The sequence below is a fragment of the Etheostoma cragini genome, chromosome 15, assembly GCF_013103735.1.
Source record: "Etheostoma cragini isolate CJK2018 chromosome 15, CSU_Ecrag_1.0, whole genome shotgun sequence".
Classification (NCBI taxonomy): Eukaryota; Metazoa; Chordata; class Actinopteri; order Perciformes; family Percidae; genus Etheostoma; species Etheostoma cragini.
Genome location: NC_048421.1, coordinates 19,524,233 through 19,539,486, shown reverse-complemented (window position 1 = coordinate 19,539,486; position 15,254 = coordinate 19,524,233). Strand labels below are relative to the sequence as shown.

General features: G+C 38.9%; 1 protein-coding gene across 1 annotated transcript; it reads left to right on the top strand.

Annotated features, from left to right (window-relative positions):
- Positions 1–952: 952 nt before the first annotated feature.
- On the top strand, positions 953–12,327 carry si:dkey-16l2.16 (ras-related protein Rab-35). The gene is made up of 7 exons (XM_034893563.1): positions 953–1,195; positions 3,151–4,105; positions 6,273–6,323; positions 7,307–7,430; positions 7,531–7,655; positions 9,291–9,415; positions 10,932–12,327. The coding sequence occupies exons 2-7, from the start codon at positions 4,051–4,053 to the stop codon at positions 11,079–11,081; spliced, it is 630 nt and encodes a 209-aa protein (XP_034749454.1). The 5' UTR covers positions 953–1,195; positions 3,151–4,050; the 3' UTR covers positions 11,082–12,327.
- The last annotated feature ends 2,927 nt before the right edge of the window (positions 12,328–15,254 follow it).

Sequence of the window (15,254 nt, the reverse complement as noted above, 5' to 3'; positions counted from 1 at the left end):
AAATTGGAGATTGATCTTAATGCCTTCATTCAAAAAGTTTAGGAAAATCCAACATTTTAAGGACACCAATTTTCTTTGTGAATGAATAATGTATTGTAAATAAATAAATGTTCTTCCTTCAAATACAGGGGGCATAAGTATACACACTCCTATGTTAAATAGAGATAGACACATTTTATGGGGTTTGATATGATATGGGGGAATTTAATATAGGAGTGTGTATACTTATGCCCCCTGTATTTTAAGGACATTTATTGATTTAAAATACATTATTCATTCACAAAGAAAATTGGTGTCCTTAAAAGGTTGGTTTTTCCTAATTTCTTTTAATTAAGGCATTAAGATCAGTTTCCATAAGATGTTTTTTGTATTCCTTTTTTTTAGCATGGATGTGTAAACTTTCTCAAGCCACTGTAATTAGACATGAGGCACATTTTAGTTATTGTGCTGCCTTAAATCCTGTACAAAGGAGTAGATTATTACACAGTTTGGGTTTTATTCTTAAACAACAGTATACTCAGCTATTAAATTGTGATAAAAACAAAGTCCAGGACTACTAACTGACATTTTACAAGTTGTCCATGCTTTCCTTGTGGGGGAGAAACTGGCTGTGGAAGGAAACATTACTCAATGTTAACTGTGACCAGACACTGGTTTTGGCTGCTCTTACAATAATGAAACTGACATGTCAAAATCGCGGTTTATGTGTGTCTTTACTGATAGTTTAATTTCTCACAAATCTAAGATAATTCCAGTAGAATCTTCGATGAGGATGACTAAATTAAATTGACTAAAATTAAACTGCAGGGACAAAAAAAACATCAAAATTGTGGATACTAAGAATTTCTTGATTAATCACTTTTGTTACTTATTAGTTGCCCCCTGTTCCCGTTTGTTTTGTGTTCTTGTTTGAGTAATCTTACATGGAGTAAATTATAAAGTTGAAACAAACAGTTTTAGGTTGGAGCTAGGTCCCCAGGGCCGTTGGGGCACAGCAGTTTCTGGTTTTTCCTACATGACCTGAATGCAGCATCAGATGATGAGAGTGGGTCATCAGCTGCAGACAGTCAGGTGTGGTCGGCGGGGAGATATTCCGACCGAAGCAGTGATCCAGCGAACTTAAACAGGACATAAACAACGTCAAACGCGGATGTGTAAAAATGACCCAGTGACAGAGCACACCTCAACAACCAAAGTAAGTTTCTTTTCATAATTGTCTAGTTTAAAGTTTCTCCGAGGAGTGAGAAGTTTTCTGACGTCTTGGTGTCGGGAGTAACTAGCTAACCTAAGTGGCAGGCCAGGGTCAGGCCCAGAGACCGTCACTCCGGACTGGACAAAAAGATATTTCTTAGCTTCTTTTTAGGTTCTTAGCTTCTCAGCACATGTTATCCAACTTGAATCGCTATTTTTATGTATTGCTATGGTATCGTTGCTACTCCAGTTGAAGTAGTCTTCGTGTAAAATGAATCCGCTGTTTCATACCGCTCACGCAATACTACAAATGACGTAACTTTACGTTAGTAACGTTAGTCAAATATAAGTGACAATTGATATAGTTCAACGTCCACACAAGCCCACATTTGTGTTTTTTAATCTGTGCCGAATTGAAGAACGTGTTTTACGTTTTCCATGCAAGTAAATTATGGGCTTATCGTAGCATCATTCAATTAATGTTTCGAAAACAAAGGCATTTTCGTGGGAAGTTTGGCGTAATGTTGTCTTCAACGTGTCCTACAAGATTGATCAGTGTCACACACGAACCTCGCTTTATCGGCAAACTCCAACCGGATTAATACACGTTAGTGTCAATGCAGTTGCTGTTTTTGCAACATGTAACGCTATCAATTGTGTCGACCTTCCGTTAAACTAGTGCTGCTGTGGCTTTCCTTCTGTTGCCACTGAATGATGTCGCGTGTTCGTTAGAATTTTACGCCAAACTACGTACAAAATATTTGAAAAAAAGCATCAACTTGTCTATGGGCAAGTGCTTGCACCACATATGAATTAAGACTTTTATTCCCAAACGACTATGTGTTATACTTAAATTCGTATTTTCCAGAATGGTGCATTAAACTGAACTTTTACTAAACAATTTGCTTTAAGTTAGAGCCACTTAACACAGAATTACAAATGCAGCTTTGGGGGCTCAAACTAGGCCAAATTGAATGATGACTAAGACTTAACAATATTGTACTGTACAAGGTGTTAACCTGCGCTGATATAGGCCCTACAAATAATTATTTAACTCTTATATAGGCTTCTTCTTAGTGAAAAGTCCCGTTAATAAATAAAGACAGAAAATGCGGCGAGTAGTGTTTAGTACCCATTTGTCACTTTTGAAAGTCAGCTGCAGCCTTTCCTGTTTTCATGGAAAACTGGCTCAACGTTAGCTAGCAAACCTCCGCTGTTTCACTTCCCTATTTTGCCAGTTATGGGAAGGCAATGACAGCTAGACAGTTGGACTGTCAGCTAAGTAAAGTTAAGTTAACCCAGCTAAGTTAAAGAATGGGGGTGGGGGGGATAAAGCAGGATAAGGAAGTTATATTTAGTGACTCAGCTGTTTGAGGAGCAGTGAAGGAGGTATAAGGAGGGGCACACACGCCATACAGCAATGAACAATTAACTGGTAATCATAATGGAATAAGTATTCAGATCCTTCACTTTAGTACATGTACTAATACCATACTGAAAATGCTCCACTATACATCCAGTCCTGCATTCAAAACCTAATTTAAAGTGTCTAATCAGTAATTGTACCTAAAGTAAAAGTATGTTGCAATGTTCCCTGTCATCTACTATCCCTTTCAGTGTTTTCCTGACAGACTTATAAAGGAACACTCCATCCTTCAGTTTATTGCAAACATTACAAACAACAACACATCTTTAGATATAACTGTCATCTGAAAAGTAACTAAGGCTGTCAGACAAATGTAGTGGAGTAAAAAGTACAATATTTACCTTTTGACATGTAGCGGAGTAGAAGTATAAAGTCACATAAAAATACTAAATTACAAATTTGAGGTACTTGCACTACAGTACACCACAAATGTAAATGTACTTAGTTACAGTCTTTCACTGGACAGTGGTTATGATTCACAGCTGATTGATGTGTTTTACTTTAATGTCTTATTTTTCTCTTTCTTTGTTTAGCACCTTTTTAACCTGGGCTGAAGAATGAAGCAAGAGCCCTCCTCCTGTAATGATACAGGGAACAGTTGACTTTTCCCCTGTCCACAAGAGGAACTGAAGTGAAATTAAGGAATCGGCTCAAATAAACCGCAGCGGATGTAACCACTACTGAACTGCAGTGGAAAAAAAGAGAACATCTCAGGTTCTTGCATCTTAAAAAAAAAAGATGGAGTTAATAAATGAGTGGTTGAAAGGGTTTAGGGCAATAGGTAGATTCATTATCAGTTGTTAAGTCACCTGTCCATTCGGCTGTTAGAGCAACGACCACAATATGCCAAATTGCTGTAATCATTGAGCCTTAAATGTGTGGCTTTCCGTGCTTAAATAAATAGATCTCTGTGAAGACGTTGCATTCAACGTTAAACTTCATCCAAAGGAGAAAGTAGGTAGTGTCCACACGTCACTGACAGAACTGTGAATGCAAAAAATCAGTGCATAAAAATAAACGATGAGTTGTCACAAGTTGGAAATCCCCTGCTGGAGTGTCGGTGGGTGTGACTGGAACTAAGGTGGAACCACGTGGCTGCTCTCAGCCGTCAAGCATGAATCATAAATACAGAGCTCTTCAGAAACGGTCTGTCTTCTTCTGGCTGCTGTGGTTTCACTGTGAATCCAAACTGTATGATGTGAACTTCTAAACAGAAACTCAAACAATAAACCAAAACACAAAAGGTGCAGAAATTCGACTGGAATGTCCTCTTATTGGCTCAGGAATGCCTGTGATTTTTGGACAAACTCACGTGCTGCTTTGAGCTGGTAGCATTGGGAGGTGAAAAAAATCCAAAACACTGGGGAGATCAGGAATATCACCTCCTCCTATGAAAGAGATTTTACTTGGGAATACAGTAAGAGGCCTTCCAAATGGCAGGAAAGGACTACAATCATCTCTTCAAACTGCTCATCATTGGAGACTCCAGTTAGTACATCTTATTAAATCAATTAAAGACTTCTTCTGAAGTCAAAGCATGTAGAGTTCCACAAGTGACAAAGGGCATTAATAGGTTGTCTGCAAGTGAACACATGAATTCCGTGGTTCCTAAAGGTTTTCTGTAAAAAAAAGAATGCCTTTTTATCTGCTGGTAAAACAATACTTGGGAAACTAGTAACAAAAGAAAAAAAGTAGATTATACTATTATTATTTTAAGCATGCTTCTCATTATCTACACACAGAAGAAATGTATCATAACCTTTTTCAAATCAGACATTTTGACTTCTTATAGTAAGTGCACAGGTTTCAATTGTGTTTGACAAGTCCAAATGTCTACTGCAAAAATGGTTTATTTAACTCTAGTGTCACTCCTGACTCCTACTAGTCAGGCATGTCGCCCCACTACTAAGGCTCTGTGATATATATATATATATATATATATATATATATATATATATATATATATATATATATATCTCAGTGAAAGCTTTTGCCTGCCACACAAAGGATCACTAGTTTGATACTCTTGTAACCCGTGTGTGCGCATGTTTTCTGCTGATTTTCAAATTTGAGAATAATAACTCATGTAGGATACTATTGACCGAGGATTTTGATAAAGAAAGTATAAAAATAACATCCATCCATCTTAACATGTTTGTGCATGTTTCCCTCACTGATCAAGTCCCTGTTTCAGAATATAACAGAAATTGATGCTTTATGAACACACTTTAATGTGTTGGTCCGTCAGCCAACTCTAGGTTTATTAGATCTTAGGTCTTATTACACAAGATCTTAGGTAGATATTAGGTCTCAGTGAACCTTATTATAAAGAAATGCCCCGCAGAGGTTCAGGCCAGTTTTAAGCCGCTTCAAATTGCATCAGCCACGTGTTTGTTTTAAGCAAGTGTCAAACGGCAAAAGCTACACACTCTTCCTCGCTGTTCAAACATCAATTATATTCAACTTTCTTTATAGAGCGCCATCACTGCTTCTGAGCTTGGTTAACAGACGTAGGCACTCATTACTGTTGTCCACATCTGAGGTTGGCGATTTTATTTTACATTTTTTAAAGTGATCAATTCTAACTTTTATATGTATTCTAATACTTGACAAATTCTTGCTCTGATTGTTCTTGTTAGTCGAGTATATGAAGTCACAAAACATCAGCTTATTTTGGAACGCCGGCTGTTTGTTCTTACATGAATTGGGTGTTGCAGCATTAGCTGATTCTGTGACATAAATATGATTGGGAACATGTCAGCGTCATCAGGATTTTACATCCCCTTAGTGAAACAATTTGAAGTTTCTTTAAAGAATATTTTGTTAAATGTTTCCCTATAATTCCTGGTTTCAATGAGGGAGGGTTTTTATCATTTGTTTTGTCTGTTAAAAGCGCTTAGTGTCGTTTGTGGACAGGTAGGCGGAAGGTTACAGGTTTTAGTTTCTAATGATGGATGGATAAGCTTGTTTTTAACTAACTACTTGTAACTCTTATTTATTGATGTATTTCAAAATTACTTTGACTCATCAGGCAGCCTGTTAGTGGTGTATGTTGCTTATGGGACTCTATAGGATTTGTAACAAATGATCAATATTGTTTTAATATGATTTTGTTTCTCTGACACCAATGTGTTATTACTTTTTGTTGCATTGAAGATGTGTTTTCCTCTTTACTTGCATACGTTCAACAATTGCAAGACGTTTTAGACTTATTTTCCTGCTTTAGTTACACATATATTGCATTGGATTATAATTAATAGCTTGCATTCATTATAGGTTCTTTTAACCTTTTGCTGTTGAAGGTTATAATATTGTGACAGTTGTGGGTTATACTGTACTGTTTTCCCAGCCTGCTGCTGCTTTGTTCTGATTTGTCAAGTCTCTTTTGAACAATTTCCCACTGGTTCTCTCAGGGAAGCTTTCAGCAGATTATTTAGGCAGGCTTTTTTAAGGATTGTTGTCTCATTTTTTAATCACACACACCAAGCTTATTTGTCTCCCTTATGAGTTCAACCTTTGCCCGTATTTCTTACTTTGTTTCATGTATTGTGGAAACCTAGATATGACTGACTTGTCTGTTCCTGTTTGGTGACATTTCATTCCTTTAGAGTAAGTTTCTTGCTAATCTTTCCCCTCTGATCTTTTTGTCTCTCAGGTGTTGGAAAAAGCAGTCTTCTCCTCCGTTTTGCAGACAACTCCTTTTCTGGTGAGTTACCACAGTTTGCTGCCAGTCAAATTACAAACACCTCCATACTAGTAGAAAATCAACAAAAATCCCCAGAGTAACACACTCTAGGTTCTCACTTAGGCTGTTCTTTTTAAGTGAAAGCATTTTAATCAAGTCAAGTCATCTTTTCAGGGTAGGCAGAGCTGTCCTGACATGTCAGAAGCTTCAGAGGAAGGCAAAGTTTTGGACAACATGCAGACATTTTGGTGGAAGGGTGTACATATTGAACCTTTTAAGTAGGACTTCCTCAACCATTGATTTAATTTAAATGTCTGACATACAAAGCTATTCCCATTTTGCAGAAAAAACATTTATTGCAATCTCCATGTAAAGGCTTTGCATTCCACGCAGTTATTTTTCCTCATTAGACTGGGCTCTAGTTGAAGGTGAGTGGAGCTACACTGGGAGTTTGGAAGGTGTGACTAAACTAAGAGGAGTGTAAGGCAGATGTCAATCAGCCAGTGTACTGTGCAAATACTTTAACAGTCCTGACAACATCTGTGTGGATGGGGCATGACTGTGAAGGAGCCCTAATGGACAACAAGGGCCTCAGCAAGGATCACAAAGTCCCATTTTCTTTTTTTATTAAAAAAAAAAAAAAAATGCTGATGGATGCAAGCAATAACAATTAAAAATAATTTTTTTAAAAGGGGGGGGGGGGGGGGGGGGGGTGTTCACAAATTGTTAACTTCCTGGAGCCGTTAGTGTCATGAATATAATCGCACCTAACCTAGATCATTTGACACTCCTGATAATTTGATGGCATAATATCAACATATACAATTGATGATTGATGCACATTCTTTGCTGTGGCAATGTTCTAAAATTTGGAGGAAAACGTATGTTCTGTTGAAGTTGTTGTAGTTGTTACGGAAGTAAACGTTTTGAATATTAATGTTGCACAGAGATGCAGTAAAGGGGAGTCTGTTGTCTGTTATTCTGACTTTTGATGTCTCCTGCAGGCAGCTACATCACCACCATCGGTGTCGACTTTAAGATCCGAACAGTGGACATTGATGGAGAGCGGGTTAAGCTGCAAATCTGGGACACAGCGGGGCAGGAGAGATTCAGAACCATCACATCAACGTAATTATTCCACAGCCCAAAACTGGTTTTATCTTCAGGAATTTTCCTCTTTCATTTAAGCCTGGCAATGTATCACTCTATATTTCTTTTCTTTGTCCAGGTACTACAGAAACACCCACGGGGTCATTATTGTTTACGACGTGACAAATCCCGAGTCGTTTGTAAATGTTAAGAGGTGGTTAAATGAAATCTCCCAGAACTGTGACAACGTCTGCAAGATTCTAGGTGAGTCAACCGTATTAATGTGAGTTTTGTGTTTTCCTGTTGTCTGCATGCTGGAGTGTTGTTAAACGTTAAGACCGACACATTAAGGGTTGGACTGTCTCAATGCTTGCTCAAGTGCTGCCTAGGGAGCAGTGACTTTTTATGACCCACTGTGGTTAAAATAAAAAAGTTCCTGAGTAAAAAAAGGTCTGCAATTCCTGCTAATAAAAAGGGCTGTGTTCTTTAAATGTCTAAACTGTGAGATTCTAAAAACAAATGAAGTAGGGCTGCACAATTAATCAAATTGTAATCACAATTTTGGCTTTCCATGATCAAATTTGCGTGATATTTTAAATGTGTCATTTCGTTCATAGAACGGTCCGTTTTTTGCGGTTTTTTTTTCCCCAAAGCCAATCCACTGCTCCGTAAACCACTGTCTGATCATGTGCCAATCAGAGTTGTTCCCTCCACCACGCGGCTTAGTTTCTAGATGTAGACAGTCACAGAGGATAGACTAAGTCCCGCCGCCATTCACTCACAAACGGCTCCCAGCAACAACACAGCGGGACAGCGCTGGTCCTCACTTTTGTATTTGTTCCGGTGCGTCCGCTGGTAACTCTGCTATCGCGGCCGCCACTGCGAAAAACACAGAAGTTATTGAATGCAATTAACTTCAGTTGGTAGAGTAATGGCGTGTGAGACGGAGCTGCTGGACCTGGGCCAGAGATGTGACCCATGGCCAAGATATCATTGTTCATAGAAATGCAGCGCAGTGACGATTCAGACATTACATACACACGATGTGTGTAACTCTGCTGACCTGCCATTTGACCCGCGCTTGACCCATTCATAATGAGTCAGCGTTACTCTGTGAGTAGCATATGCACCCATACGTCGCCCCACCCCCCCTTGTCTCTTTTAATCAGTCTGTTACTGTTGTTGAAAACAAGTGAAGGAGCTTTCTCAGAGATCATTTTTTTAAAATATATCCTAGGCTATGTTTTCATTTCATTTCATTCAATTTTCATATAAACATGTATTGCGGGCTGTATATTTTCAATCTGGGAAGGAAACCCTTTTTTTGCTTTTAATTTTAATCCCAATCTGTTTTAATAAAAGAGCTTGTGAAAAGTGCCTTTGATCTTAAACTGAATATTTAGCCCACTTTCTAAAAGAAATATAGAGGTGTACTGTGTTTCGCCATTCAACCAAAAAATACAGAGATGAGATTTTTAGTCCTTGACTAGTAGAAGATCTCTAGCACAATATGGATGGGAAAGTAGTTATAAATAGCTATTTATAACTACTTTTATGTGACAATAAAATGTATGGTTAAAATCAACAAATAATCGTGACAATTAATCGTGATCTCAATATTGATACATTTTTTGTATCATTTTGGCCATAATCGTGCAGCCCTAGAAGGAAGTTCCTCTGGTTATTTTAATCAAAGAAACACTATCACACCCAAGTGTAAAAGTTTGACATTTAAGGAGTTTTAACACTTTTCGGAGTGGAGGTCTACACAGGACAGTAGAGTTGGTGTAGTGTTTTTCATGCACTTTGATTAAAAACAATAAATGGTCCGATTGTACCAGCCTGCGCCTAACCTGAAAGAGTAGAAATAAAAATAACTTTTCCTGCTTACTCTCTCAGTGGGAAACAAAAATGACGACCCTGCCAGGAAACAGGTGGATACCCAGGATGCTGTGCGTTTCGGGGAGTCAATGGGGGTTCGGGTATTCGAAACCAGTGCCAAAGAGAACATAAACGTAGAAGAGGTAAGTGTAATAGCATGCATATAAAATTCCCTTTAGATTGTATTTGAGATTTCTTATGCGCTTTTGGCATTCTGTTAATAATAATAATAATAATAATAATTCAGTTCAATTTTATTTATAGTATCAATTCATAACAAGCGTTATCTCAAGACACTTTACAGATAGAGTAGGTCTAGACCACACTCCAGAATTTACAAGGACCCAACAATTCTAGTGGTTTTGTACAATTATACATAATAATCCATTTTATTTAAAGCACCTTTCATGACACCCAAGGTCACTTCACAAACAAAAAAGGGACATTAAAGTTATAGTCATCTCATAAAGGTGCTGAGGTTCACACTATGACATCCATTAGGCCTGCTGAGAGGATCTCAGTGAGCAGGATGGGGTGTAAAACATCCAGTTCTCACGATAGAGCAGTGCGAGACCCCTCTCCTCCTGGGTGAGTGGGGTTCACAGATGTAAACAAATCCATACATGCGGGACTGCTTGTTTCAGGTGGGAAAAAAATTCTCGCTCAGCTGTCACACCTCCGCGAGACACAGAAAGCTCGGTCCACAGCAAAGTTGCTGACGAGAGAAGATCTTATGTTGACCAATCCAGCTTTCAGTCGGTTTGACTGACCATGCATATCCGATCTGGGCAGACAGTCAAGCACAGTATGGTCAGTCCAGAGATCGGGGAATATTTTGCCATCCTTGCGAGCCATGTAGATTCTTTGGGCATACTATGGGCGTCGGAGAATGTCGCGTTGACACAGAATCTCCGCAGAAGGTGCAAAGCTCCCCCATAGCCGGTAAAGTTCACTTATTAAGTATTTCCTCATCCTCCAGCAGATGTAGCCTATGCATGAAGTTATTGTGGGTAAGTAGTCCTACAGGCCTGGGCTGTGGGCTTAGGCTACTGCAGTAAACTTAACTTGCATCCTCCAGTCATCGGGCATCATGACAGACTCCAACCCCGTATAAAAACAAAATACAGTGGAGAGATTTTAAAATGCGTTGCTATATAACTATAACTATTGAAGTTATACTAAGTACAAACATCAACTAAAATTATTGACGTTTTCTTGAAATAAAAGTAAAATTACTGAAAATAAACAAGCCAGACGGACCGGCGTCAATCTCTTCAGCATTCAGCCGTTACTAGGCAACATTCTGTTGTCCTTGTAATGTTACTAAAGCATATTAGCACATGTTGATTTATGTTTCCTTTTGTTCAATTTTAGGGCTGCAATTAATTATTATATCACAGAATAATCTGCAGATTATTTTTGTATAAGGGAAAATGCCCCTCACATTTGGGTTTGGATGGCTTGTTTTGTTCAGCCAGCTGTCCAAACCCCATACTGTTAACTTTTCTTCTATAAAAAAAGACTTTTCCAAAACAAAACAAAAAATAAAACCGCTAATATTCACATTTGAGATGACATGTTTTGGAATTTAACCTTAATGAATTACCTGAACAATTAGTTTAGTTGCTGATGAATTGTATGGTTTGTTGCTTTGCTCAGATGTTCATGGCCTTCACTCACATGGTGCTCTGGGCCAAGAAGCAGAGCCAGAACAGAGCCGAGAGGGAACGGGAGCGGGAGAAGGACACCGTCAACATCAACGCCCACAGAGACCGAGACCGCAGGAAGAGAGGAAAGAAATGCTGTTGAGCCCCAAACAGACTTCACAGCCACATAGCGCTCTTCGCTTACACAAGAAGCATTCAAACAAGATTGGGAAAACGTGCCTTAGTAGGAAAGTGTTCTGTGTTTAAGCTGCAGATGTGAATGTTTGAAACTGTTGCAGGCAGTTCTGCCTAACTGCTGTCGTGAATGGAACTGAGGCAGAGGGATTTACAGTCTGTCAGCACTGACTGCATGTAGCAGCTGGGAGGTTACCAGAGTTAAAGGATCATTCTGGTGTTTTTGAATGTTTAGCCCATTTACTGCGAATCACATTTAAAGCATTCTGTAATGTTTTTTTTGTTTTGTTTTGTTTTGTTGCTCTGCTGGCAGTAGGGACTGATGATGGAGAGGTTGGTCGGTGAGTCATCTCTGCTACTAACTGCCCAGAATACTTTAAGAAGTTGAAAATGCTTCCCATAAATCTATAATATTTTCAGTATTCATTGGCCTTTTCATTAGTGCCGATCATGAATCGAATTTCTATTGAAACAAAAAAATTATGGGACAGGTGCCATGACATTAAGAACATATTCACAAACATTTCTAATTTTAATTCACAATCTTTTAGCTGAACTAGCTACTGTGGTTCCAAGATTAACTAAATTATTAGTTTGTTACAGGACTGCAACTGTTGATTCTTCTTTGATCTATTAACCAGGTGATTACAATCCATCACAAAACATGATAAAAGGGAAGCGTCTGCACTACATTTCAACAAAGGAGTAACATAACTAAAGGAGTCAGAGCAATCATGATGTAAAGTAACTCAATTCTTTTTGTCTCTGCCAGTATTTTAGTATTGTAGTGATGTAAACAACTGCTGCCTGTACAGTTGATTAAAAACACAATCTGTTTTGAGATGTAGAATTGTATGTGATTGTGGTGAGTGAGCTAAAACATGCGGACCCTCTGGTGCGGTCCTTTAACTTTGCACTAATGAACCACTGTTAAGTGCTAATGTTTTAGTTTTGTTTTTTTCATAATACAGTAAACCTAACTTACCACTGAGAGGGAACTGGTTGCAGTTGTTACTAAATTGTAACCTTGACACACTAACGGGTGTGATGGTGTGTACTCCGCCTGTTTGAGGCCAGTAATAATCCAAGACTACAGTATGGGTGTAACCTCAACAAATTACAAGCCCAAAATGTTTAATTCATTGTGGTTTTTTTAAATATAAATCTGTTGCTTAGCAAATGTGTCCAAGTCTAAATAAAGCAATACATCCAGAGATACTGTTTGTATCTATATATATATATCCTCATACAGGCCAGTTCCTTAGGTGGAACCATAATTCCAAGGTGTACTTATAAAGAGGATCAACCTGTTCCCAAAATTTAAAAAAAATAAGAGCACCAAGAAGCAGCTGAAGCTGCCTGTTTAAACGAAAATCAAAATGTAAATGGACTGGATTTATATAGCGCTTTTCTAGTCTTAACTTTTACATACTACAACAACCATTCCTACACTGTGCCTGAGGCTGCCATACAATGTGCTCATCAGATAAACACTCACACATTTACACTCCAAGGGTGCAGCATCAGGGTCTCAGTGTCTTGTCCAAGGAAACTTCGACACAGGACTGAAGGGCCAGGGTTTGAACCACCAACCTTCCAACTGGAGGCAACCGCTCAACCACTGAGCAAATTCTCCTGTTATCTCAGTCATAGGAATTATTGATTATATATAATTGATATTTACAACATGTACAGTACCTCCAGACAAAAACCTAAATTCTGAGGGGTGATAGGTGGCGGCAGCTGGAAGCAGAGAGCAGAAGCAACATGTAGCATGCACTAAACACACACACACAGACACACACACACAGAGAGAGAGGTCGGATAAAAGTTGAATGTAAAGAGAGGAAAAGAACAGTAACTACTATTGCTTACTACTCGGACATTGGGTGGGTGCACATACCATCGTGGGTCTCAGCACTCCTATTTCTGAAAGAAATTAAATGATTGTAACTGTAACTTAGTTATATTAGCTTATTTCTGCTAACATTACCTCTTGGCAGCATGTCAAGGCTATATGTGCTAATCGTTAGTGTTAGATAATGATAAGCATTGAAAATCCCTGTTTTGCATTTTGCTAACACTAGCTACGTTTAAATTAAGAAAACTAATTTCAATTTTGCAGAAAATTAACGGGGGCCATTTTAGTACAGTGAACTCATTTTCATGTTCAAGAGACCAATTTGAAATGATTTGAGCTTTGTGACATGGTGCATTATCCTGCTGGAAGTAGCCATCAGAGGATGGGTACATGGTGTCCATAAAGGGATGGACATGGTCAGAAACAATGCTTAGGTAGGCTGTGGCATTTAAACCATGCCCAATTGGCACTAAGGGGCCCAAAGTGTGCCAAGAAAACATCCCACACACCATTACACCACCACCACCAGCCTGCACAGTGGTAACAAGGCATGATGGATCCATGTTCTCATTCTGTTTACGCCAAATTCTGACTCTACCATCTGAATGTCTCAACAGAAATCGAGACTCATCAGACCAGGCAACATTTTCCAGTCTTCAACTGTCCAATTTTGGTGTGCTCTTGCAAATTGTAGCCTCTTTTTCTTATTTGTAGTGGAGATGAGTGGTACCCGGTGGGGTCCTCTGCTGTTGTAGCCCATCCGCCTCAAAGTTGTGCGTGTTGTGGCTTCACAAATGCTTTGCTGCATACCTCGGTCGTCAACGTTGCTCTTCTATCAGCTTGAATCAGTCGGCCCATTCTCCTCTGACCTCTAGCATCAAGAAGGCATTTTTGCCCACAGGACTGCCGCATACTGGATATTTTTCCCTTTTCACACCATTCTTTGCACACCCTAGAAATGGTTGTGCGTGGAAATCCCAGTAACTGAGCAAATTGTAAAATAGTAAGAATGGCCCATCTGGCACCAACAACCATGCCAAATTCAAAATTGCTTAAATCACCTTTCTTTCCTATTCTGACATTCAGTTTGGAGTTCAGGAGATGGTCTTGACCAGGACCACACCCCTAAATGCATTGAAGCAACTGCCATGTGATTGGTTGATTAGATATTTGCATTAATGAGAAATTGAACTGGTGTTCCCAATAATCCTTTAGGTGAGTGTATGTAATATAACTATTTATAACTATAAATGATGTAGGCTAGCTTTCAGCAGCAGTTGCATCCAGATTGGTATTGAAAGTATGTAACGTAATGTGAATAGGAAGAAGAGTGAAGCAGCATTGCCAACGCTTAGCTAACTTCACAGTCAAATAGCGCCCAACAGTCTGTGGCTCCTCCCTCCCTCACTCCTCCTTCTCGTCTAAAATCATCACATCCGCAACCAGGATGGCTGCGCTCATAACTGCAAACTTGACCACTTCTATCAAATCTCCACAAACCAATGGGTGACGTCACACACGAGCTGTCCATTAATAATGTACAGTCTATGGTCTAGCACCAACCAAAGTGCAGAAAAACTTTTACCAATACTATGTTCTAGTATGAGGGGCTGTTTAGGCCGTATATAGGCCATATATAGACCATATAGATGCACATAGAAACATTTCCCTTAAAACTTTTCTTTTTAGCAAAGCTTTTGATCCCCTTTAGATTTTTTTTCTCTCTTCTAAGAATAGCTTTATTTGTTTATTTTTATTTTTATTTATTATTCTTTCTTTTTTTATTTAAATTTTTCTCTTTTTTCCTGTAGTACTATGAGATCTATTGATGAAAAGTGCATTATAAATAGAATGTATTATTGTTTATTTTTATTACATAGGCCTACACAACTTTCACCTCGCACACACACAAATAAAGCATGCACATATACCAACTTTCGGGGCGGCTGTGGCTCAGTGGTGGAGCAGTTCTCTGCCAATCGGAAAGTTGGGGGTTCAATCCTTGGCCCTGCAGTCCCATGTCGAAGTGTCCTTGGGCAAGACACTGAACCTCAAGTTGCCCCGATGCTGTGCATCGGAGTATGAATGTGTGTGAGTGTTTATCTGATGAGCAGGTGGCACCTTGCACGGCAGCCTCGGCCACAGTGTATGAATGTGTCTGAATGGTGAATGTTTCCTGTAAAATGTAAAAGCGCTTTGAGTAGTCGTTAAGACTAGAAAAGCGCTATACAAATCCAGCACATTTACACTTTTACCTTACACAAAAAACATACACATATA